Below are 24,057 nucleotides of genomic sequence, written 5' to 3'. Positions count from 1 at the left end.
CACAGCCACCCCTCGCACCCCACCTCCCAGAATTCAACCCTCCCTCTAAGCCTGCCCCCTGGCTTTCCTCTCCCTCCTGCCTCCTCCAGGCAGCTTCTCCCAGCTCCGGAGGACAGGGGACAGGAGGGGAGACTAGTGGTTGGAGGAGCAAGGGGGAGGCTCCCACAGGAAGCTCCTCTGGACCTGCAGGGCCCGGCACTCAGCTCTGCCGGCAACACCAGCCAGGTTGCGCAAAACTCGAGGAGGAGAGAAACAGCAGTACACAAGGGTGGGGGAAAGGTTAGGTACAGGAAGCGTGTGTGGGAGAGCCAGCAGCACAGTCCATCCCAATTTCCCCAAACACGACATTGTCCTTCATCCCCAGGGAAACCTGTTGGTGAAGTCCTAGGTGTCTCCTTCCAGAAGGGGCCTCCTTGAGGTCATTGTGCCCATCCCCCTGCCTCCAGGCAGGCTGTTCTGTCTATTCCTTCTAAGCTGTCTGGCTGAATGGTATTAGCCTTTCTGCCCGGGGAAACTGAGGCTTGGGGAGGGGCTTGTGGAGGCACCAGGGGCCTTGAGGGGGAGGCAAGGGGTCGAATGAATATGCTGAATCACAGCTGGGACTCCTGCCCTCCCACTCCCACCTTTTTTCTGCGTGGTGTTCAGCCGGGGTGACGGTGATGTCACAGGTGCAGTGTGCCAGCCATGTGCTGGGCGCCAAGCAAAACAGCCAGGGCGAGTGTGTGCATCATCAGTGCCCGGGAAGGAAGGCCACCAGAAGAAGTGAGTCTCGTGGAAGGACTTGAAAGAAGGAAGGGAGGCACCTTCTGGAGGGGGGCGGGGAAGCCCAGCATAAAACTGCTGCAGCAAGGACTAGAGAGAGAGGGCCCAAGCTGGCGCTGAGGAGGGATGTCCCTCATCCTCCCCTTGTCTGCTTCTCCCTAAGCCTGTAAATGCCCCAGACATGAGCCAGCCCAGACCCCGCTACGTGGTGGACAGAGCTGCATACTCTCTCACCCTCTTCGATCATGAGTTCGAGAAGAAGGACCGGAAGTACCCACTGGGGGAGAAACTTCGCTATGCTTTCAGGTAACGTGACCCAGAGCCCAGACTCCTCTCCTCTGCTCCCCGCCAAAGTCTCTCCCGCACCAGGCGAGGCTCTCGCACCAGCATCCCTCACACGGAGCTCGGGAAAGCCCTGGGAGGGCTGGTGTGGAACCCTGAATGGAAGATCCTATCATTTCAACTGTCCTGAGACTCCCAGGGAGGATGGGGAGTAGGAGCAAAACCCCACCACCACCACCACAGCTTCAGCAGGACCATCCCCAACCCCCTGCATGAGGTCTTGCCATCTTCTCAGCCCACTCAAGTGTTGCTTGAGTTCTTAAGGGAGCTAGGGATGGCCGTGCTACAGCATGGGATGGAGGCATCAGAGCCCTTGCCGCAATGTCCCATCCCCTCCTTGTTCATCAAAATCTGAAGCCACCATCACCCCATGCTCTTGTCCCCTTTCCCTCCTAGATGGTCCTTCCTTCTCCTGGTCCAGAGAATGCCCAAAGGTGGCCCCTAAAGGGTACCTACCAGGATATGGTCCCTCCAGCCTCTGGGCCATTTCCGGTCTCAGGTCCCTGGAATTGGGGCGGTGGGTAGTGAAGCCTGTCCTCTAAGGAGGTGACCTACACCCACACTCCAGAAGCCTGAGGCCACAGCCTTCCCCCTTCCCAGACTTCTGGCAGACCGCACTCAGGCCTCTCTCAGGCCTCACTGTAGGCTGGCGTACTCTTCCCCACTCCCTAGGGGAAACAGCTGATTCAGTTACCTGGATTGAGGTCACTGGCAATGGCTGAAGTGGAGATGCAGGTGGAACTGGTTCAGACCAGGGGAATCACCCACTTCAGTTTTCACCAAAAGCCCAGGCCCAACCCTACCTCTCCTAAGAGGCTCCATCTCTGCCCAGTTACAGCCACGGCCTTGGGTGCCTAGGGTTCAGGCTCTGAACCCACAGCTGTGCTCCTCGGGCAGGTGGGCTCTGCCCTCCTTGGTGCCCAAAGAATTTAAGTTTGGATTGTTTCTGCACTGGAGGGATGAGGGTATCTGCTGTTGTCCTAAAAGTTTCGGATGATGAAAACTATGAAGGGATGTAGGGAACTAAGAATTCCCATGAGGCTGGCATGAGAGCCTTGAACAGTGCCTGGCACACAGAAGGTGCTCCGATAAATATTTGTTGAATGAATGAAGAATGAATGAATGAATGAATGAATGAATGAATGAATGAATGAATGAATGTCAAGAAAGCTAATCCCTCTGCCCACTTCCTTCTTGCCTTCTGGAGCCTCTGTATAGGTGTTTGGCATCACTTTCTAGCTCTTCTCTCAAGTTTCAGATTGTTTTGCTCAACACATGGCAGGCTTGCAAGTAAGGCTGGGCAGGTAAGGCTGGGCAGGAATGAACCTTCAAGTGGGTTGTCTCTTTCGCTAGCCAGCTCTCTATTCACAAGTCCAGTTTTCCCAGCCACACACAAACCTGAGAGAGTTCCTGCAGGGCTGGTTCTCTCTTAGGACAAGGCTTTAGAGATGCATTAAGCTATTTACCACCAATCTAACTCCCATCCACCATCCCAGGGATGGGAGAAGCGCCCACCTGCCCCAGAGGGGACTAGGGAGTCAGATGTGGGTGGTGGTGCTTTTCCATCGAGTGTTGGCTCACATAGAAAATCTGCACGGACTATACAGGGTGCAAAGCATTTTCTGTGTGTATTTCAGTCTTGGGTGAAATCCAGGGGACCCGGTGTCAGGGGAACTATTGTTAATAGCTGCAAAGAGCAAGAAAGGAGGCCTAATCAGAACGGGCCAGTGAGTCACCAGCTGGGCCCTGGATATCTGAGTTCCCTCAACTGGGAAAAGCAAAGCAAATGCCTCCCACCCTCTTCTAGTCATCAGTCCCCCAGCTGTCACCCTCCAGTGTGCAGGCCCTTGTTCCTACCGCTCCTGAGTTTCTATGAAAGGGCCTGGAGGTGTCCAACAAACAGGGCAGGGATCAGCTCTCCCGCCCCGCGCTCACCAATCAATGAGCAGCTCCCATTCTTCCCTCCCAGAGGAGTTAACAGGGGGACAAACTTGGTGTTGGAGTCATCGCACATGAAGGATGCTGGGTCCACAGGGCACACCCTGCAGGGACAATGGGGCCTTCCTCTCGGAGAAGTTCTAAGAAAGATGGCAGCAGCCCCTACTCAGACTGAGTTTCTTTCTCCCCCACCCCCACCCCCGCCCCCTTTTCTGTGCTGTTTGAATTTTTACGGTAAGAACACAGTCACTTTTTATAGGAGAAAGGTTTAGCAACAAGCCTGTAACCTACCCCTTCTTTTTACCAAGAATCCTTGGGGGGAAGAAAAGGATCCTCACTCAGATCCCCTTGCAAACAATCTGGTAACTAGAGCTTTTGGCAAGCAAACGTATGGCATTCACTAGTAGAAAGATAATGGTGAGTCTAAATCTGTAAAATGTGTTTAACAATACAAGGTGGAGCAAAAGTAGGGTTACAGTTCTGAGTACACAAAACACGGAGTTTATTCTTGTATTATTACTTATTACTTATTGTATTATTTTTCCATGCAAACAACTGTAAATACTTAGTCTGCCTCGATAGTTTATTGTAAATACACTTGGGCATACTGAGTTTCTTTATTTTCTTGAATATATTTTTATTGATTTCAGAGAGGAAGGGAGAGAGAGAGTGATAGAAACATCAGTGAAAGAGAATCATTGATAGACTGCCTCCTGCATGCCCCGCACTGGGGATGGAGCCCACAACCCGGGCATGTGGTCTTGATTGGAATCAAACCTGGGACCCTCAGTCTGCAAGCCGACACTCTATCCACTGAGCCAAACCAGCTAGGACATTTATTTATTTATTTATTTATTTATTTATTTATTTATTTTTATTTCAGAGAGGAAGGGAGAGGGAGAGAGAGACAGAAACATCAATGATGAGAGAGACTCATTGATTGGCTGCCTCCTGAATGCCCCCTACTGGGGATCAAGCCCAAAACCTGGGCATGAGCCCTGACCAGGAATTGAACCCGTGACCTCCTAGTTCATAGGTCGACACTCAACCACTGAGCCACACCAGCTAAGCCAGACTGAGTTTCAATACCAGCTCACCCTTTCACTTATTAACTCACTCATTTATTCAACATATACTTACGAAGCGCCCCAAGGTAGTGCACAAGGTATATAGAAATGACAAGAGAGCCAGACTTCTCACCATTGTGGGTTTGCTGTTTAGTGGGCGCAGGAGATGAAAAGCAAGTCATTAAACACGGGGCATTCATGGAGCTAAGAAGCCCAGATAAGGGGGCCCAGGCCTGTGTTCCATCGGCCAGGAGCTCAGAGAAGCCTTCCCTGGAGAAAGGCCAATTGAGATAGGCCTGGACTTGACACCTCAGAAGGTTAAGCCACCAAGAAATCCCTTCCTTCAAGCCAAGTCTTGTAGACTTCCGAGCAGGTGGCATCAGTCAGAAGACCTCCAGCCCATGCACAGGGCGGGCTGATGGTTCTCAAGACAAAGTCCCTGCTTTTCCTTCTCAGTGCCTGGCAGACTGTACAGTATTCGTGCTCATCGCATTTTGAATGAATTTTGAATGAATGATGAGCAGCAACAGGATATTGTAATCCCTCCCCAACTTGGAGCGCCCAAGCCGGAGCAGTGCTGACTGGAAATCTGCCCGTTTTCCCTCCAGATGTTCCCCGGCCAAGATCAAAACCGTGGTGTTTGGGCTGCTCCCTGTGCTCTCCTGGCTCCCCAAGTACAAAATCAAAGACTACATCATCCCTGACCTGCTTGGTGGCCTCAGCGGTGGATCCATCCAGGTGCCACAAGGTGAGGGGTCCTCTCAGCCAGGCCTGCCCTCCCCACCCCACCTTCTGTGGCCTCCATAACCCCCGTGCCCCTGAGCCTTCACTCTCTCGTCCTCTGCAGGCATGGCGTTTGCTCTTCTAGCCAACCTTCCTGCAGTCAACGGCCTCTACTCCTCCTTCTTCCCCCTCCTGACCTACTTCTTCCTGGGGGGTATACACCAGATGGTGCCAGGTAAGGCCTCTCACCTCCCAGCAGGCAGGAGGACGGGTGGTGTGAAAAGGGGTAAGGGTGGTTTTCCACCTACATACTCCTCTAGCTGGTGCCGGTTGGTTCTCAAGGGACCATCACTGTGTCCGTCCCAGGTCCTCCGTGACCTTGGAGACAACACTTAGCTTCTGTGAGCTCAGTCAGCATTACCTGTTCTGCCTTCCTCCCTGGAATGGGGGGAAGAGTTGGTGCAACACGATAAACCGTGTGCCATGAAGTGCTAAACAGCTGTGAGAAATTACCTTCTAACCCCAGGCTGGTCCCAGCAGGCCACTGAGGGGAACATTGGGAGTTCTCTGGTGCTAAGTGAGACAGAGAAAGGACAATCTCCAAGCTCAATTCCTCAGGTGGCCAGTAAAATAACATTAACAGCTGAGATGAAACAGTAGATCATGGTCAGATATGCGTGGTGCTATGCTGGAGAGCAGCCTGGGGGCCCTGGGGCTCCATCCCCTTGGGGGTCGGGGAGCAATCCTGGGCCCCTTGATGGTTTCCATGGGTTTGATCCAAACCTCTGACTTTTGCTGGCTGGGTGGGGCACCACAGGTACCTTTGCTGTTATCAGTATCCTGGTGGGTAACATCTGTCTGCAGCTGGCCCCCGAGTCAAAATTCCGGGTCTTCAACAATGCTACCAACCAGACCTACGTGGACACGGCGGCCATGGAGGCCGAGAGGCTGCATGTGTCAGCAACGCTGGCCTGCCTGACTGCCATCATCCAGGTGAGGGGACAGCCAAATCCCTGCAGGGCCCCCGCCAGGAGGCCATCAGACCACCCTGCCCCTGACTCAGACCCAGCTTTGACGTTAAAGCTGGTTTAGGGCTCTACCTCCTCCGTCTTCCCCATTCTCAGGGCCCCCAAAGACCTTGAAAAGCCAGATATCGCCTCCCCTCCCTCCAGCAGGTCCTTATGGCCAGCTTCCACACCTGATAAAACTCTCCTGCATTTGGACTCTCTCAGACACTCGCAGCTTTTTCTCTCCACTCCCTGTGCAGAGCCTGGCTCTCTGCCAGCTCCGTCCTCCTGTCTCCTGACTTCTCTTATCCCCCACCAGCCTCCACTGCTCCAAGCCACAGCATCGCCTGCATACATTTCTTTTTCGACACACGCTAAGGACTCTGCTGGGTTTTGTGAAGGAAAACACAGCCTGACAGAATGCAAGCGCAGGAAGCAGACTCAGGGGGCACCTCTCGTTCGTTCATTCATTTAGTTAATGTTTCTTAGTTATTTCACTGTGCCAGGAACTGGGCTCGGCCCTGGGGATAAAAGATAAGTAAGAAAGGGGCACGTTTTCCAGAAGCTCCCAGCCCAGCAGAGGAAATAGCCATGTCAACAGATAAGTTTGTAGGCAGTGAGATAAGCAGCATAATAGAGCTATGTACAGACAGCTGCGGGAACACCAAAAAGAGTCAGGAAAGGCCTCTCCTCAAAGAGAAGAGGTGACCTGGGTCTTAAAGGATGACTAGAAGTGACCAGTAAGCAAATGAATAAGGCCCGGAAGGATGGTCCAGGAGAGAAAAAGTGCCCCCCAAGCACTGAGGCCTCAGAGAGGGTGAACTCACCAGGAATGGCAAGGCAAGGAGTGTGGCGGGTCTGGAAGGCAGGGGGCCTTTGGGGACGGGCCAGAGAAGAGGCTAGAAAGGTAGGCATGGACCAGACAATGATGTTTGAGGTCTGTCCCCGAGGCTGTGGCTTTAGGTCTGATTGGCAGTTGAAGGATCATTTGGGCTACGGAGAAGATGAGGGGTGGGAGGTGGATTAGAATCAATCCTGTTGGGGACCATACAGAGAGCCAGGCAAGAGTGCCGAGGGCCTAGGCCAGTGGTGGCCATGGAGAAAGCCGTGGAGACAGGAGTGGACTTGAGGCACATTTTGCCAGGAGCAAAATTAACTGGGCTCTGGTTACAGATGGGACGTGGGAGGTGAGGGAGGGATGACTCCCAAGGTATTGTTTGGCCAACTGGGTGGATGGCAGTGTCATCCACTAACAGAGGAAACACCGAGGGAGGGCCAGTTTCATTCACAGATGAGGAAACTGAAGCCAGACAGGCGGAGTGACAAAGAGGCCAGTGTCCTTAAGGGACCAAAATTCTGCTGGCACATTACAAAGGAAGACAAATCACGAAGGACTCATTTCCCTAGAGCTGCTGCTGCCCAGAGCTGCACAGAACTCCAGGAGTAGGTTTGGATCAGGCAAGTGTGGGAGCTGCTGACCCTCTTGGTCATTCCCCCCTCAGATGGGCCTGGGCTTCGTGCAGTTTGGCTTTGTGGCCATCTACCTCTCCGAGTCCTTCATCCGGGGCTTCATGACGGCTGCCGGCCTGCAGATCCTGATCTCGGTGCTCAAGTACATCTTTGGACTGACCATCCCGTCCTACACAGGCCCAGGCTCCATCGTCTTTGTGAGTCTAGGATAGGGTCCTGCAAATGGGGAGGGGCTCATTACAACAGCCAAGTTCACTGTTGTTACGAGCTTCTCATTATGAGATGCTCTTGAGCAAGAGCCGGCTGACCCTGACCCGGTGTTAGGAGCGGATGCTGAGGGAGTTCTCACATTGGGAGGGAGGGTCAAACACATGACCTTGAGGGCTCCAGGAGGTTCCCTGTGGTTAATCCCTGCAGAAGAGGAGAGGTACACTCTTAATAAGTTCCCTGTTGCACTGGCTGGGAAGTCCTTCCTGATGTCTAGTTTTTACCCTCCTCCTTCAACTTGAACTCTTTCTAGAGGATGAGAAAGGGAATCAACATTCCTGTCCCAGCATGAGCTCCTGATGGGCCCTTTGGGAGAGGGTGGTGGGAAGTGGCGTCGTGTTCCTGATCAGGGCCTGGATTCGGCTTTGGTGCCTCCAGGAGCACTGACGATACCCCTTCACGGGGTCAGCCATCCGGTGGTGGGGGTGGTGGGGGAAGAAGCAGTGGGAGCCCATAGGCATGATGCTCTCTCCACCAGACCTTCATTGACATTTGCAAAAACCTCCCCCACACCAACATCGCCTCGCTCATCTTCGCCCTCATTAGTGGTGCCTTCCTGGTGCTGGTGAAGGAGCTCAACGCTCGCTACATGCACAAGATCCGCTTCCCCATCCCTACAGAGATGATTGTGGTAAGACCGCACCCGGGGCTGGGTGTGGAGGGCCTGGTCAGAGAGGCTATGAGAAGAGACATCCAGTTCCAGTCAGGGCCAGGGCGCCCTTACCCCGCCTCACCCCCTCCACTGTCAGCCAGTAGAGCAAGAAGTCAGAGGTGAATCCCTTCCATCCCCCCCGAAGATGGCCCCACTCTTCCTGCTCCTTGGGGTCTTCCCCCTCAGAGGCAGGCAAGTGAGATTCGGGTTCCCCAGAGAAAAGGGAGGCTTGAGAGAAACGCTTGCACTGACCCCAACTTCAAACCAACCCCCATTCTCCACTTTGGGGTTTGCAGGTGGTGGTGGCCACAGCTATCTCCGGGGGCTGTAAGATGCCCCAAAAGTATCACATGCAGATCGTGGGGGAGATCCAACATGGGTGAGTCCAGGGGGCTGGAAAGCCCGACGCCAACCCCACGGCACTCCCCACCAAGGCCTGGGCTCAGAGGCTGAGCTGAGACGAACTCTATGAAATGCGTTCTAAACCCTATGACACTGCCCAGCAATGGATCGCGACTATTACTTATTGTGGAGAAGAGCCACACAAGGGGCCAATGCTGGCTGTTTTATGAACGGCGAGTCTTAACTGGCACACTCACCCCGGAAGTCTCATTCAATGGGACTATTAAAGCAATGCCTCTCTGATCAGCCCTTATCTGGCCCTTCACCCTGTTCTAATGCATTGGCTCTTTTTATCCATGTGGACAGGAAGCTATTGGGATGAACCAAATTCATTAAGCATCCACTCTGTGCCGGGCAGCCAGCTGGGCCCTGGGAGGGGCCGTTCAGTGCTGGGCTGCAGAGCTGCCGCAGGTGGGGTGGGGGACGCTCACAACACGGGGGGCTGGTGAGAGTAGAGAGTCCAGAATCTGGGTGTGAACAAACGAGACCCTGCCAAGTACTGGCTCTGAGACCTTGGACAAACCAGGTCCTCTAAGCCCCAGATTCCTACTTTGTCAATGGAAATGATGGCCCTACAGCGTTGTACTGAGGACTCAGACTGAAAGGGTAACTGCGTGAGACCCTGGCACACAGCGGGGCCCTGCTGCTCCCTGTGAGTTGCTAAAGGACTCGGTGCCCTCCCTCTCCTCACACCCTTGGGCCCTGCCTCCCCTCTGGCTCCTTGGCAGGTTCCCTACTCCTGTGTTGCCTGTGGTTTCACAGTGGAAGGACATGGTTGGCACAGCCTTCTCCCTGGCCATCGTGGGCTACGTCATCAACCTGGCTATGGGTCGGACCCTGGCTAGCAAGCATGGCTATGACGTGGATTCTAACCAGGTAGGTCCTGCTACCCCCAGTAGGACTAAACAGGATGGGCCGGGGCCCACAGAGCCCTGGCAGAAGATACCTTGGGGCTCTGGACCGAGGTGAGGGAAGCTGCCTGCCAGTGGGGAGAGGGTATGACCCCAAGAGCTGACCTCTGCTTAATTGGGTGTGTATGGCTTTAGGTCATGTCTGAGGCCCAAGATCCAGCTTGCGTGGCCGACTCGGTGTGGTCCGCACCCTGCCCCCCCATGCCCGCACCTCCAGCGCCTAATCCTGCCCTTGTCCCACAGGAGATGATTGCCCTGGGCTGCAGCAACTTCTTTGGCTCCTTCTTTAAAATCCATGTCATTTGCTGTGCTCTCTCCGTCACTCTGGCTGTGGATGGAGCTGGAGGAAAATCCCAGGTGAGCGCTGTGCCAGGGGAGGAGGATGGGGAACCGAACAGTTGCCCCAGAGAACCCCAGAAACCTGCAAGCCGGGCCAGCTGCTTCTCCCGCCTTCCTCTCCCTTCCCTAGTCCCCACTCCACCAAAGGCATCTGTTGGAAACAAATCAGAAGCAATACTCCCTATTCCCAACTCTTTCTCTGAATAGGTGGCAAGCCTGTGTGTGTCTCTGGTGGTGATGATCACCATGCTGGTCCTGGGGTCCTATCTGTACCCTCTCCCCAAGGTAAGAGCCCAGCAGGAGAGCAGAGGCCAGTCAAAGACTCCAGTCAGAGCAGCCCCTCAGGGCCATGGGGCAAATTATAAAGTGCTGTCATTGTCGCACTTTGGCCTAATCGCAACCTGTGCCGTAGACAACACAGGTTTACTCTCCCCAGTTTACAGGGGAGGGAAACTGAGGCTGAGAGAGTCTACGTGATGTGGTACAGCTCACAAGTTCAGGGCTGGTCCCAGACTCCAGCCTCCAGACCTCAGGATTGAGTCCCTAGTCTGTTGGCAAGTACCCATGAGCCCCAGTGTAGGAAGGCTCTAGGCATGGGCCAGTGATGGCGAACCTTCTGAGCTCGGCGTGTCAGCGTTTTGAAAAACTCTAACTTAACTCTGGTGCCGTGTCACATATAGAAATTTTTTTATATTTGCAACCATAATAAAACAAAGACTTATATGTTTGATATTTATGTTATATTTTTAAATGCCATTTAACAAAGAAAAATCAACCAAAAAAATGAGTTCGCGTGTCACCTCTGACACGCCTGTCATAGGTTGGCCATCACTGGCCTGGGCCAGGGGTGTGAGAGAAGATGGGAAGGGGACAGGGGGGCCGGGATGGGCCCCATGCCTCTAGCTCCTGTGCTCTCCAATCCTAACCCTGAGTGCTGAGATTTGGGGGCTCTGTGGGGGAAGTGTTCTGGACTCCAGCTCTGCCCTGCCAGGCTCCAGGGTCAGGTGTGTTTGTAGGAAGGGCAGGAAGAAGGGGACACCCCAGTGACAGGAACCATGTTCTGCTTCCCTAGGCTGTGCTGGGAGCCCTGATAGCTGTCAACCTCAAGAACTCCCTCAAGCAACTCGCCGACCCCTACTACCTGTGGAGGAAAAGCAAGCTAGACTGTGTAGGTACTGGGTGGCCTCTGTGTACCTGTCTGAGTCCTGTCCCCTTCTCCCGCCTCACAGCCCTGTCCCTTCTCCTGTGAATGATCCCTCCGGTGAGCTGCTCCGTAACTGGCATCACCAGGTGCTACGAACTCAGGTTTTAGAGGGACACCCTGTGCTCAAATCCTAACTCAGACGTTCACAGGCTCCGTAGTCAATAGCAAGTCTCTTAACCTCTCTGCGTCTCAGTTTCCTCGTCTGTGAAATGGGTATTTTATACTCTCCCCTCCCAGGGTTGCTTGTGAGGAAGAAATTAGACAATACAAGAAGGGGGCACATTGTCCAAACCCGTGGTCGGCAAATTGCGGCTCACGAGCCACATGCGGCTCTTTGGCCCCTTGAGTGTGGCTCTCCCTAAGCCTTAGGAGAACCCTAATTAAGTTAATAACAATGTACCTACCTATATAGTTTAAGTTTAAAAAATGTGGCTCTCAGAAGAAATTTCAATCATTGTACTGTTGATATTTGGCTCTGTTGACTAATGAGTTTGCCGACCACTGGTCCAAACTGTATCTGTGCTCAATAAAACTTAGCTATTATTATTTTTTTGATTCATAGTTCCAAAAAAAGCAAAAGAAATCATTTTTTTAAAATAAAACAAAAACCCTAGAACATAAAGCCAGCAGAGCAGGGCCTTAAGCAAGTTACCAGACTTCTCTGGAGTTCTGTTTCCTCATCCGTGTGGGGGTGACAGTCAAGCCCGCGTCACACACTGGTTCTGAAAATTAAATGAGATCACGGTGGGAAGGCACCGTGTAACCATAGGACTCTACAAACCTGACTGACGTTATAGTTAGTCACGTTCTCCGCTGGACAGTAGGAAGGAGGCTACCACGTATTGGCGACACTGTGTTATCCCCACTTAAGCCCCACCGTAACCTACGAGAGAGGACTTACTAATCTCCTTCTGAGATCACGAAACCAAGGCTCAGAGAGGTTAAGTGATTCGTCAAAGGCCACAGAGGTAGTAAGTGGTGGAGGCAGGATTGGAACTCCAAGTGCTGGACTCCAAACCTCTGGGCTGGGCTGTCTCCTATGGGAGCCAGAGAAGTGAGTGATCTACCTGGCTCCCGTAGTAGACAGGTGAGTGAGTGAGTGATGAGGAAAGGAGAGAATTGATGTCCCAATTCCCAGCTCACGAATTTGCTTTTACTCCATCCCAGCAATCCCTGGCTATGGCAATTAATCCTGAATATTCATAGTGCTTTGGGTTCCCATCTGTTCCTCACAATTCTCTATGAAATTGGGTAGATTAATTTTCTTTTGAGCTATTTGGGGGACTCTAAAGGAGCACAGGGGCTAACAATCAAAACTGAATCCAATTCTGCCTGTCAGCCACCAGGCCCCCAGGCCATCAGCCAGGAAGCCTCTCTAAGCCTGTGTTGGGCATTCACAGCTACTGGGAGGTGGAGAAAGGGTACTGATGCCTATCGATCACCCAGTGGGTGCCCATCACTAGGCTGGGACCTCTATGTTTCTTAACTCATTAATCCTTTCATGAAGCAGGTACTATTGTTCCCCCTTTGTGGATTAGGTATCTCAGGCTCACACAGCTAGAAGTAGGAGAACGAAATTTGGAACTCAGGACCGACCCAAGACTCTTGCTCTTATCATTATGCCCTCAAAGACCTGGGTGTGCTGGGCTTGTCTATTAAAAACAAGACAAGACCAGGGGCCACACTCAATCTGAGGGAAAGGGACAAATGTAACCAAAACATAAAACAGTGCAAAACTGGCATGAAAGTGGAAGGGTGGCTCTGGGTTGTGCTGGCAGAGAATGACCTCGGCAAATCCAGGAAGACTTCCTGAAAGAGGCAGTTTTCTTCCCAGGTCTGCTTTCATATCTCTTTCCTCACAGTGTGTCTGGGTGGTGAGCTTCCTCTCCTCCTTCTTCTTAAGCCTGCCTTACGGTGTGGCAGTGGGTGTCGCCTTCTCCGTCCTGGTTGTGGTCTTCCAGACCCAGTTGTAAGTAACAGCCCCTCCCCAAGACACCACGGGGGTGGAAGGGAGGACCCTGAGCCAGCCTGCCAAGGGTTCCCATGACGAGGCCTGGCCCAGTCCACCAAACCCTGCTGCCTTCTGGGCCTGGCACAGGAGCTGCTGCCAGGCCTGAGGAGAGCCCAACCCAGGCAGGACTGTGGGCACAGGCTGGGCTGCCTGACTTCCCATATCCTGGAAACCCCAGAGGAAGCCATCACGGTCTTGGAGGGCTGGGGGCTGGAGAAAGTAGGGGACGAGCAGGTGGGTAAGACTCAGTGTCCTTCCAAAGGCACTGCCAGACACCAGACCACATGGGACCCTACCCAGAGGAATATGAGGCCAGAGGACAGATGCCATGTCCTTCCTATAAAAAGACTAGAGGCCCAGTGCACAAAAATTTGTGCACTCGGGGGGGTCCCTCAGCCCGGCCTGTGCCCTCTCGCAGTCTGGGACCCCTCGGGGGATGTCCACCTAATGGCTTAGGCCAGCTCCCCGGGGGATCAGTCGGACATCCTTAGCGCTGCTGAGGAGGTGGGAGAGGCTCACGCCACCACCGCTGTGCTGGCAGCCGTCAGCCTGGCTTGTGACTGAGCAGAGCTCCCTCTGTGGGAGCACACTGACCACCAGGGGGCAGCTCCTGCATTGAGCGCCTTCCCCCTGGTGGTCAGTGTGTGTCATAGTGACCAGTCATTCCCAGTCATTCTGCTGTTAGGGTCAATTTGCATATTACCCTTTTATTATATAGGATTAAATAGAACATTCCAGGGTGTCCAGGCCAGGGTAAGAATGATGCTAAATGTTAGGGAAACCCTGCCTTCTCCTTTTGAGAACTCAAGACCAGGAAGAGCCATTAGGGCCACTTAAGCTTGTCACCATGTGTACTGCCACCCCTTCTCTCCCACTAAGCCCTAGTCTAGGAGCTATGTCAAGGGCCTGTCATCCCTCTGGTTCTAGTTCAGCCACCAGACATGTGTCCCCAGTGCCCAAGGACAAACACAGCAAGCCCAGGGGTGCAGAAGGGACCCTGCCCTGCCCCTGCCCCTGCCCCAGCCCCCAGCCCCCAGCCCATATCCCTCCAGGCCCATTCGCGGTTAGCATTCACTTACGTTTTTTTCTTCTTCATCCAGTCGAAATGGCTATGCTTTGGCCCAGGTCATGGACATGGACATTTATGTGAATCCCAAGACCTACAATAGGGTGTGTAATCCAAGCCTATGAACTTCCTCTTTTGCCCTTCCCCGCCCTCCCCCCACCCCCAAATAAAAGAGGGATTTTTAAATAAAAAGTCAATAAAGACATTTCTGCTACTTGAACTCAGTCTCCCTGTCACAGGTCCAGGAAATCCAGGGGATTAAGATCGTCACTTACTGCTCTCCTCTCTACTTTGCCAACTCAGAGATCTTCAGGCAAAAAGTCATTGCCAAGGTAAGTCTCAGTCCTTTGGTGACCAGAAAGGCTAGGCAGAGAGGGACCCAAAGGTGGAAGAAAGGGGGCTGGGAGCCAAGGACAGGCCTCCTTCAAAGAGGCGAGAGGTCAAGCCTTCTGTTGACTCTTTCCCTACAGACGGGTGTGGACCCCCAGAAAGTATTGCTGGCCAAGCAAAAACACCTCAAGAAGCAGCAGAGGGGGAGAGCGATGCCCACAAGGCAGAGGAAGTCTCTATTTATGAAAACCAAGGTGAGCTGAGGCCAGGGACAGCCATGCTCTCTCCTGCCTTCTTGGATCTTGCACCCTGGTGCCCCTCCTCCCAGCACCCTTCCAGGCAAAGACAAAAGTCTCTGTGGACATTGCTTGGTGGCCATTGACCATTCTTATCCGTGGGTGAGGAGAGACCAGCTCCCATGTCCCCCCATTCTCTGTCTAAGATAGGATATGACCCATGGACTTATGAACCACCCTGGGGCCGGGGGAGCAGCAGTGAATTTCCTGGGGTTCCCAGCCAACCCAGAGCAGCACGGTGGAGATGGGTGTGAGAGTTACAGGCAGAAACAGGCCGGCACGGGAAAATGCAAAAAAGAGCTCAGTTATTCCCAAAGGGCTCCCTCCCAGAATAAAGTAGGCAGTGACTTCGGTGCCTCCCTTGGAAGGATCCTCCAACTTTGTCTGTGAGAGACCAAGCTGCAGGCCCTGCCCAAGGAAGGGGTTTTGGGGGATGCCTTTCCCATGAGGATTTCGGGGTTTGTGTTCACCAGGATCAAGCTCAGTGACTCTCCTTCACCCGCAGGCTCCCTGGCCCTGCTTGAGCCGCAGCAAAGTCTGGTTCAGTTTGCTGATCTCCCACCCCCTCCCTCCAGACTGTCTCCCTGCAGGAACTCCAGCAGGACTTTGAGAACCCCGCCCCGACCGACCCCAACAACAACCAGACGCCTGCGAATGGCGCCGGCGGAGGCGGCGTGTCCTACATCACTTTCAGCCCTGACAGCCCCCCAGCTTCCCACTGCGAGCCGCCGGCCCCTGCCGAGACCCCCAGTGAGCCCATTGACATGCTGGCCAGCGTCCCGCCCTTCGTCACCTTCCACACCCTCATCCTCGACATGAGTGGGGTCAGCTTTGTGGACTTAATGGGCATCAAAGCCTTGGCCAAGGTGAGGCCCTTGTGCAGAGGGAGCACCGGGCACCCCCGTGCACACCCTCACTCCTGCTCTCCCACTCTCCCTTTGCTTGGAGCGTTCATTCTGACAAGCTGAGAGAAGTTACATACCAATAGGACTGAAGGTCCCGAAGGACCCCTTTCTCCCAGACGTGACCAGGCCAAGGGGCTCTGTGCAGAGCAGGCCCAGACAGCCCAAGACAATGAATGAGTGGCTGGAGAGGGAGACCAGAGGTCCAGGCCCCCCTGTCGCACCCTCCCACAGCACCCCTCTCTAGCAGAGGCCATCGCAAGCTCCCTCTCAGGCCACAGGAACCCACCCCAGGGTCCTCTGAGTGGAGTCCAGCTTGGCCCTGGTTCATGGTCTACTGCTCCTTCCCGCACTCACCCACACACTCCAGCAGCAGCCAGTCCCGGCCAGCTGAGGAGGGAAGAAACAATATCAGTGCCCCACATCCTTGGGCCAAACAGGCAGCCCACAGGGCACCTTGAAGAAATGTATTCACCTGACAGCTTTTCAGCGACCACCTCCAAGGGCTGAGTCAGCCAACCTCAGAGCTGGCTCAGGTCCAGGAGAGCAGAGTATAAGGGCTGACATCACCACTGGCCAGGTGCCCCGAAAGCTTGTCCCTAGCTGGGGGCTCGGCCTGCTTCCCTGGCCTGAAGTCCAGGTGGGCCTTGGCTGCAACCCTCGCCTCCCCAGGCCTTGCGTCTCCCTTGCAGCTTCTGCCTGAAGCCGCAACGTGGGGAAAGAGGTGGAGTCTGGGAATCTAAGCTACTGAAAGGGAAGCTCTGGCCCCATCAGAAGGGGCCGTGGTGACTTTAAGTGCCCGCCTCCTTGGCAAAGCCCCACTTCCTCCCTGCTTTTCAGAGAAGCCTCGAGCCAACACTCCAGCGAGAAGTGGTGTGCTTTGCTGCTATTTTTATCTGTGGCTGCGGGGCTCTCAGGATTGCTTATTTGTTTGGCTTCCCCTCTGAAATGGGTTCTGTGAATCACTTTGGAGACCTACTCAGAACATTCCTTTCCTTTTGCCCCCCTTACCCCGACGCTTCTAGCTGAGCTCCACCTATGGGAAGATCGGTGTGAAGGTCTTCTTGGTGAACATTCATGGTAAGAAAAGACATTTAGGAGGTTGAAAGACTGGAGAGGGGGTGAGGTGGGAACAGGTTGGAGGGATGCTGAACAAGGAAGGGGGTGGAAATGAGAGCACCCATGTAGTCCCCCAAACTACTGCCTGCTCATGAGAGCTTCAGACACAAGTCAGAGGAGACTGTGGCCAGACTGTGTAAACATCCCAGGGATCTCAATAGCAGAGTGGGAGATCGTGGAGTTAAGAAAAGATAACTAGGATTCTAATTTCCCCACCACTAATTTGCCATGTATCCTTGGCCAAGTCACTTTATCTGTCTAGGGATCAATTGTCACCTGTCTATATATATAAAAGCCTAAGCAACCGAACTATGATGCACACTGACCACCAGGGGGCAGATGCTCAACACAGGAGCTGCCCCATGGTGGCCAGTGTGCTCCCACAGCCAACCTCCTGTGGCCCCTCCCCCTGGCCGGCCAACCTCCCACAGTCCTGATTGGCGATCACCAGCCAAGCCGAGGGACCCTACCTGTGCACAAATTCGTACACTGGGCCTCTAGTGTAAAATAAGGAGGTTGACTAGATGAATTTCGGGTTCTTCTCTAAACCTGAAAGTCCATGAATAATAAATCAAACATATATCATTACTACTCAGGGGATGCAGATATGCAGTTTTCTATGCATGCAACCTCCAAAGGGCACATATACACAGCCAGAGGGCATGTCCACACAGCAGTGGACTTTCACATCATTAGCACACCCTCGGAGTGCAGGGACATGAACACACAGCACATGCACACAGACACGCAAGAGCTTGTGAAGGGACACCTACTCGCACACTCCGCTTCCCACCGAAGGTCAGAGCCCTTCCAGGGGGCCTGTCCACCTTCAGAACTGGCCTGAGCATGTCCCAGCTCTGGGAGAGGGAGTCTGCGATGGCAATGATGTGCTGGGCACGTGCTCCAGAGTTAGAGCCAGAAGTTCCTGACGCCTCACTGACACTCCTCAGGAAATCAGCTCTAAGACCCGGTAGGAGTAGGAGCTGGAGCTCCGCCACACACGGAAGTTGTGGGAAAGTCCTGGGGCAGCAGGAGGAAGGAAGGGCCCTCAGAAGACAGAACCAGCAGCAGCCTCTCATGAACTATTTTCGCCTCTCCCTCTCTAATGGCCACAAAGTACCGACTCCCTGAATCAAACTGCTTCCTTCTGCCCTGGGTTGAAGGTTCAGCATCCTCAAGCTCACGTTGCCCTCTGCTGTCCTGAACTGATATTGCAAGGTCATTGCCACAGCCCTCGGAGGCCCAGAGAGCGAACTTCAGGCCTCTCTCTCCTATCCTCTCACCAATCTCCCCACCCCCAGCTCCAATCCACAGTGACCGTTATCGTTCTGAAGGTGGTCTTTTCCTCCTTCCAGCTCAGGTGTACAATGACATTAGCCATGGAGGCGTCTTTGAAGATGGGTGTCTAGACCGCAACCACGTCTTTCCCAGCATACACGATGCAGTCCTCTTTGCCCAGGCAAATGCCAGAGAAGTGGCCCCTGGACGTGACTTCCAAGGGGTAAGGTCCGGGCATCTGAGGGATCCTAGGCCCCAGGACACTGAAATGGCAGGACCAGGGGGCGTTAGAAAGAGCACAGGAGACGTTGGGTGCTCCAAAACCAATTCCGAATCTGTTTTCTTACCTGTAGAATGGACACCCAAAACTAACATTACCTACCTCAGAAGGCTTTTCTTTTGTTTTTGCTTTAGGAATAACTGATAATAATATCTTTTACATCACTTGAAAGTGCTTTGTATATTGTAAAATCTCTTATTAATATTAACGTTCAGCCCCGGCCAGGTGGCTTCGTTGATTGAGTGTTGTCCCATGAACCGAGAGGTCGCCGGTTGGATTCCTGGTTAGGGCATGTGCCCAGGTTGTGGGCTTGATCCCAGTAGGAGGCAAGCAGGAGACAGCTGATTGGTATTTCTGATCATTGTTTCTCTCTCTCTCTCTCTCTCCCTCTCCCTACCGCTCTCTCTAAAAAAAACAACAAAAACATATTTAAAATATTAATATCCAGATAAGAAAAAAACAAAAAAAAAGAAAGATGAAAAAAAACTTAGTGTCCAGTCACACAAACACCAAATTCGGCTATGTCCCATGTTCTGGATTGCTCTCCCCCTCCTGCTCCTCCTGCTAGAAGAGGTTTGGGGGAGGGAGGGGAGCAAGCCTGCCTGTTTTAATTTAACAGAGCTTGCAGATTTCAGGCTGGTGAGGAAGGAAGAAACTGGATTTGACAGTTTCTTGACATTTAATTTACTAGCTCAGTAAGTGGTATGTAAATGAGCTACAAATAACACTGTAGAATTCCAAAAAAGATGGGGAGGCAGAAAAAGCCCACCCCACTGGGGTCCCTGCCCAGGCCTTCTCTGCAACCCCCACCTCCCAGAGTCCCCTCCCAGCTCAGCCCCTGTCCTTGGCCACCCAAGACTCTGTGTCCCAGCCCTCGGTAAAACTTGACCCTACCATCTGGGGATCATAGGAAAGCCTTTTCTGGCCCCAGAGCAACAATGTGCTCTTTGCTTTAAGAAACTGGTGAAGGTGAAGCCATCTGTCCTAGGGACTGAAAGGCTGCCCAGCAATACGCGAGACCTTGGCTCCCGCCCTCGACCCGTAGACAGAAACTATGCAGCACAGTTAATGAACCTTGTCCACGCAGAAAAAAGAGGAAGATCCTTATCATTTGTTATTGTGCAAATAATGTCCAGTTATTACAGTTTATATATTTAAAATAATTTATATATGTAATATATTTACATATTCCAGAGTATATTCATGTATATAAATCACACCACTCCCTTTTCAACAGCATGGTGAGTAGAAAGCCAGCAAAGTGAGTTTGATGAGGAAACAGAGGGAAATAGATTCCCTGAAGTCAGGCAGCTGGCCATTTGTCAGTGTAAGCTAAGTACACTTTCCCTGCCTTTAAAATGCCCGCAGAGGGCAGGCCCTGGTGTAGGCAGAACGGGGCTATGTTTTGTGAGCAGGTGAGGGAGGGGAGGAAAGGGGAGGAGAGCAGCTGTGCATCTGAGCACATGGTGCACCGAAAGCCTGCCTTTTGCACCAGGCTGTGTGGCTGTCATGGAGCTCACTGCACCAGGCTGTGTGGTTCCGTCACAGAGCTCATTCTGTACTGCTTTTTCCCTCTAGGCTCCAGTGGACCCTGAGATCTCCTTATATGATTCGGAGGAGGAGAGCCCCAGCTACTGGGACTTAGAGCAGGTGAGCTAAGCGGCAGGGGGTAGGGGGGGCAGGGGAAGAAGGGGAAGGAAGGAGACCCTCTCAAATCCAAGGTGTTCAATGGGCTCTCTTACCTCCAGGCCAGAATAGTCATCTTGAAGTCAACAAAGTTTCTTTCTCATCTTTCTTTTAATAGCAGGTCTTAATTCTTCTCACTCCCTGAAAGGCATGTGGTGGGGGGGCGGGGGAGAGAGGGGACTGGACCTAGTCCTAGAGAACTAATAGCTATTCTTAACTCTCCAACACATCACACACGTGGTCCTGGGCAAGCCACATAACAACACCAGGCCCCAGATTTTATTGTTGCAAAATAAGAAGAATGTGGGTAATACCTGTCCCCTCTACCTCACAAAATTAGCAGGGGCTTCATTTGTTCTTTCATTCATTCAACAGGTGTTTATGGAGTGCTTGCTGCTTGCCTATACAGTTTCAGAGTGGGCATAAACAAAACAAAGACCCCTGTCCTTAGGAAACGCATATTCTGGGAGGGTCAGGTGAATTCTAAGGGTGCAGATGCTAGGGGGACCAATATCATTGCGTGTGGACAGGCCTTAAAAGCTAAGAGCTATGCAGATGGGAGGGGTTATCCCCATAGGCCTTCTGGTCCTGATGCCCTGAATTAAAAGAAACCAGATAGAAATAGCACCTGACTTCATGCTTCTTCCCAGTCTTTGAGGGCTTGGATTCCGTTGCCCTCTGAGCACACCTCTGGGAGTGCCGATGGCATGCAGGAGACATTGAGAAATGCAGCCAGAGCCAGGAAGGCTTGGCAGGCTGCTTTCCAGGTCCCTTGGAATCTCCAGCATGTTCCAAACTGTTGGGCAGGACCAAAATAGTTTATCAGCCAGAAAGTACTATAGAGCTTGTCTGATCTCAGCCCTCAGCCACGCTGAACCCAAGGGGTCTAACGCAGCTCCTCCACTCCCCTCTCCTCCCTGGCAGGAGATGTTCGGGAGCATGTTTCACGCAGAGACTCTGACCGCCCTGTGAGGCCCAGCAGTTCCCAGGCTGCCTCCAGAGCGCATGGCACCTGGGACTTCGTGAAGGATGAGCCTGGGATCACAGCAGATGGCAGGGAGAGGACAGCACCTCCACCAGGACGTCGGCTCCTCTCTATTCTCCTCCTCCTCCTCTCTCATCACCCTGCCTCCCTCCTGGCATCTCTAGAGTGAGCCAGTCTCAAAAGCAGGGAAAGCTTCTGCTAACCCTCGTGATGCTGGCCAGCAAGCATCCTGTTTGCTCTCCATGGCGGCTGACCAGAGGCTCTGACTACTGGATGTGAAGCATGAACCAAGAACAGAAGGGAAAGTGTGGATGCTGACCTGGGGTGAAAGCTTCAGAAGTGTCCTTGGGCATGCATGGCTTGGTGTCACATGGTGTCACCAAGCTGTCACAAGACACAGGAACAAAGTTGCTTAGGACTCTGTCACTTGCCCCTTCCAGCTGCCCCAACTCTGTTCCTGGTAGCTCTGCTCCTTCTGGGACCTTGAACTCCCCACAACCCAGGAATCTCTGTCTTGGTGATTGTACAGCCTCCTCCTCACCTCCAGGCTGCTGGGACCTCCATGCTATTCAACACATCAGACTCGAGCCTGGGGAGTAGCCAGGGCCCTCAAGGCCAGCAGAACTACCTCCCCAGGAGCAGTTCACCAAGGTAGCTGCCCCAGCTTCCTCAAACATTACCATTCCCCCTGCCCTCAGGGCTGCTCCCTTCCACTTGATAGTAGGAACCCAAAAGGAAGAGGAGGATAGCTGGCAGAATCCTCTGGCAACCTAGCAATAGGTACCAGTTATTCTGCACAAAAGCTTTTGGGGTTCCCTCTTTGTACCAGAGATGGGGGTGGAGTGCTAGTGCCAACTTAGGGCAAACTAGTGGGACCTGAGTGAGCCTTGACCGCCACCCCCCCACACCCCCCCGACCTGACAGCCCATCAAGGAAATGCCTCCTCCACTTGGGAACTCTGACTTCTTCTTCACTTGGCAAGAGCCAATGACTTTAACTCTTCCTTATCAGCTTGGGGCCTGAATCCTTCAGCCAAGCAAGGGAGAATGCCCCCAAAAGACCAGCTACACCCCCCACCTAGGCACAGAACATGGAGAAGGGCTGACCCAGGTTGGGTCTTCCTCCACAGGGATTCCTTAACAAACTCAGGACCTGAAGCCACCTCCTTCTAGGAAAGATGAGAAGAGGGGTTAAGTTCTCTAGGACCATAAGGCGGTAACTGGAGGAACCCACTGTGACTTGAAAATAAATAGGTTTCATGAGCAAGTGTTTGGGGAAATTTCCATGGATGTGCACACCAAAAAACCCTTTTGGCCTCTCCCCACTGCTTCTCCCAAGCTCCTTCAATTTAATGACCCCTGCCCAACAGGTTGGGCTGGCCCAGCCTAGAAAAACGTACCAATTCCTAACTTCAGCCTGACCTGCATTGTGTGTGTGTGTGTGTGTGTGTGTGTGTGTGTGTGTGTGTGTGTGTTGAGTGAGCCAGTCAGCTAGCAAGTCTTCTTAGAGTTAAAGGAGTGGGCACTGACAAAGAGCCAACAGATTCTTGGCCTACAAGCTTTGCTTCTGTGTGAATTATTATGCCATCTGGCTGCCAATGGAACTCAAAACTTGGAAGGCAGAAGACAATGTTATCTGGGATTCACCATGCCCAGCACTCAAAGTGCCAAATTCCAGGAAGACAAGACCTTAGCCAATGACAACTCACGCTCCCCTACTCCACCTCCTTCAGAGTCTAGCTTAGGCCTAGGAGGTGGAAAAAGATCACAGAGTCTCAGGACATTCAAGTCAAGAGATCCCCTTTGAACCAAATGTTTCTATCCTTGGGGACTTGATTAAGCCGCCATTAACCACCAAGCCAGCCCCAGACTTAATGGGGATTACTGACTCATGATGGCCTGGAGTTGGAGCTCATGGAGGGATTCCACAACATGTTCCATTGGAATTGGAAACACAGGGGGTGGAGAAAGATATTATAGAAAACTTCATTTTTAGAATACTTTGGAAAGAACACAAATTCACATAGACCACTCCCTGGAAATGATCAAAGCAGGAAAGGAGGGGAAGGTGGTGAAATGATCCAGAATTTCAATACTTTCAAATATTCTTAGTGATACAGACCTGTGATGTTGTGGTTCCTGGGAAAGCCAGGATTCTTGAGACATTTGTGTAATTTATTTAATTTAAATGCCTTTCTCCTTTTGTTCATTTTGGTAATAAAGTGCTTTTGAAATGTGAATAAATGCGTGTATTTGAGTGGTTTTCCAGAGAAGATAAACAAGTCACCTCCCAGAAAAGCTGGCCTTGCTTTGCACTGTCCTGGAGGAAAGGAAGCAACAGGAGCTAAGAATTCAACATGAGTCTCTCAGCGCCTCTCCAGGTTCTGACTTTCCACTCCCAGCAATGAATCAACTCCATGATCCAGCCGAAGAGCAGAGATTAGGGTAAGAAACTGGGCTAAGGAACCCACATACTCAGGACCAGTTCCCAGAGCCCACTCTGATTTCTGTGGCTGTCAGGAAAGTGAAAGCCCCATCATCTCTCTGTGCACCTTTCACATGCTAATTCTTCAACATTCACGAGATGTCTGTTCAAGGCCAACCCCATCATACTCAGCAAAGTTGTCAGGATCCTTGGTTTGGGGGAACACACATCTAGTCGCAGATTTTCCTTCCCAGTTTGTGATGAAATGCAAGGAGCATAACCCCATAGGACTCAACTGTGCAAAGAGTGTCTCCCAAGGTTGTCTGTTAACAATAGGAAATAAGAGGAGTCAGAAAAACAACAAAGGTGTGAAGGAGACAGAAATGAAGTGGAAAGAGATAGACTAGAGACAAGACAAAGCCCAGAGTAAGTACAAGAGGGGAATGAATACATATCAGAGTAGAAATAAATGACTAAAAATATAATACAAAAGATCAATGAAACCAGGAGCTGGTTCTTTGAAAAAAAATAAACAAGATTGACAAATCTTTAACCAGACTCATCAAGAAAAAGAGAGAGATGATACAAATAATGAA

General features: G+C 52.4%; 1 protein-coding gene across 1 annotated transcript; it reads left to right on the top strand.

The window, feature by feature from the left end:
* The first annotated feature begins 895 nt into the window (after positions 1-895).
* SLC26A9 (solute carrier family 26 member 9) lies at positions 896-23,253 on the top strand. The gene is made up of 20 exons (XM_036344949.1): positions 896-1,068; positions 4,718-4,857; positions 4,957-5,067; positions 5,650-5,825; positions 7,342-7,506; positions 8,055-8,207; positions 8,525-8,607; positions 9,359-9,506; positions 9,785-9,898; positions 10,088-10,165; positions 10,953-11,048; positions 12,947-13,053; positions 14,196-14,265; positions 14,401-14,493; positions 14,632-14,745; positions 15,363-15,653; positions 16,715-16,769; positions 18,164-18,309; positions 19,945-20,016; positions 20,977-23,253. Exons 1-20 carry the CDS (start codon positions 944-946, stop codon positions 21,022-21,024), a joined length of 2,385 nt encoding a protein of 794 aa, XP_036200842.1. The 5' UTR covers positions 896-943; the 3' UTR covers positions 21,025-23,253.
* Positions 23,254-24,057: the final 804 nt, after the last annotated feature.

Source organism: Myotis myotis, unplaced genomic scaffold (assembly GCF_014108235.1).
Source record: "Myotis myotis isolate mMyoMyo1 unplaced genomic scaffold, mMyoMyo1.p scaffold_m19_p_18, whole genome shotgun sequence".
Lineage (NCBI taxonomy): Eukaryota > Metazoa > Chordata > Mammalia > Chiroptera > Vespertilionidae > Myotis > Myotis myotis.
Note: the sequence above shows the minus strand (reverse complement) of the source record. Positions and strands in the feature narration are given on the sequence as shown.

What these genes read in the sequence shown, in the direction of transcription:
- SLC26A9 (XM_036344949.1), top strand. Translation starts at nt 944, where the DNA reads ATGAGCCAGCCCAGACCCCGCTACGTGGTGGACAGAGCTGCATACTCT. An exon ending in GCCTGACTGCCATCATCCAG is followed by an intron (nt 5,826 to 7,341) that starts GTGAGGGGACAG and finishes TTCCCCCCTCAG; the next exon opens with ATGGGCCTGGGCTTCGTGCA. An exon ending in GTGGTCTTCCAGACCCAGTT is followed by an intron (nt 13,054 to 14,195) that starts GTAAGTAACAGC and finishes TTCTTCATCCAG; the next exon opens with TCGAAATGGCTATGCTTTGG.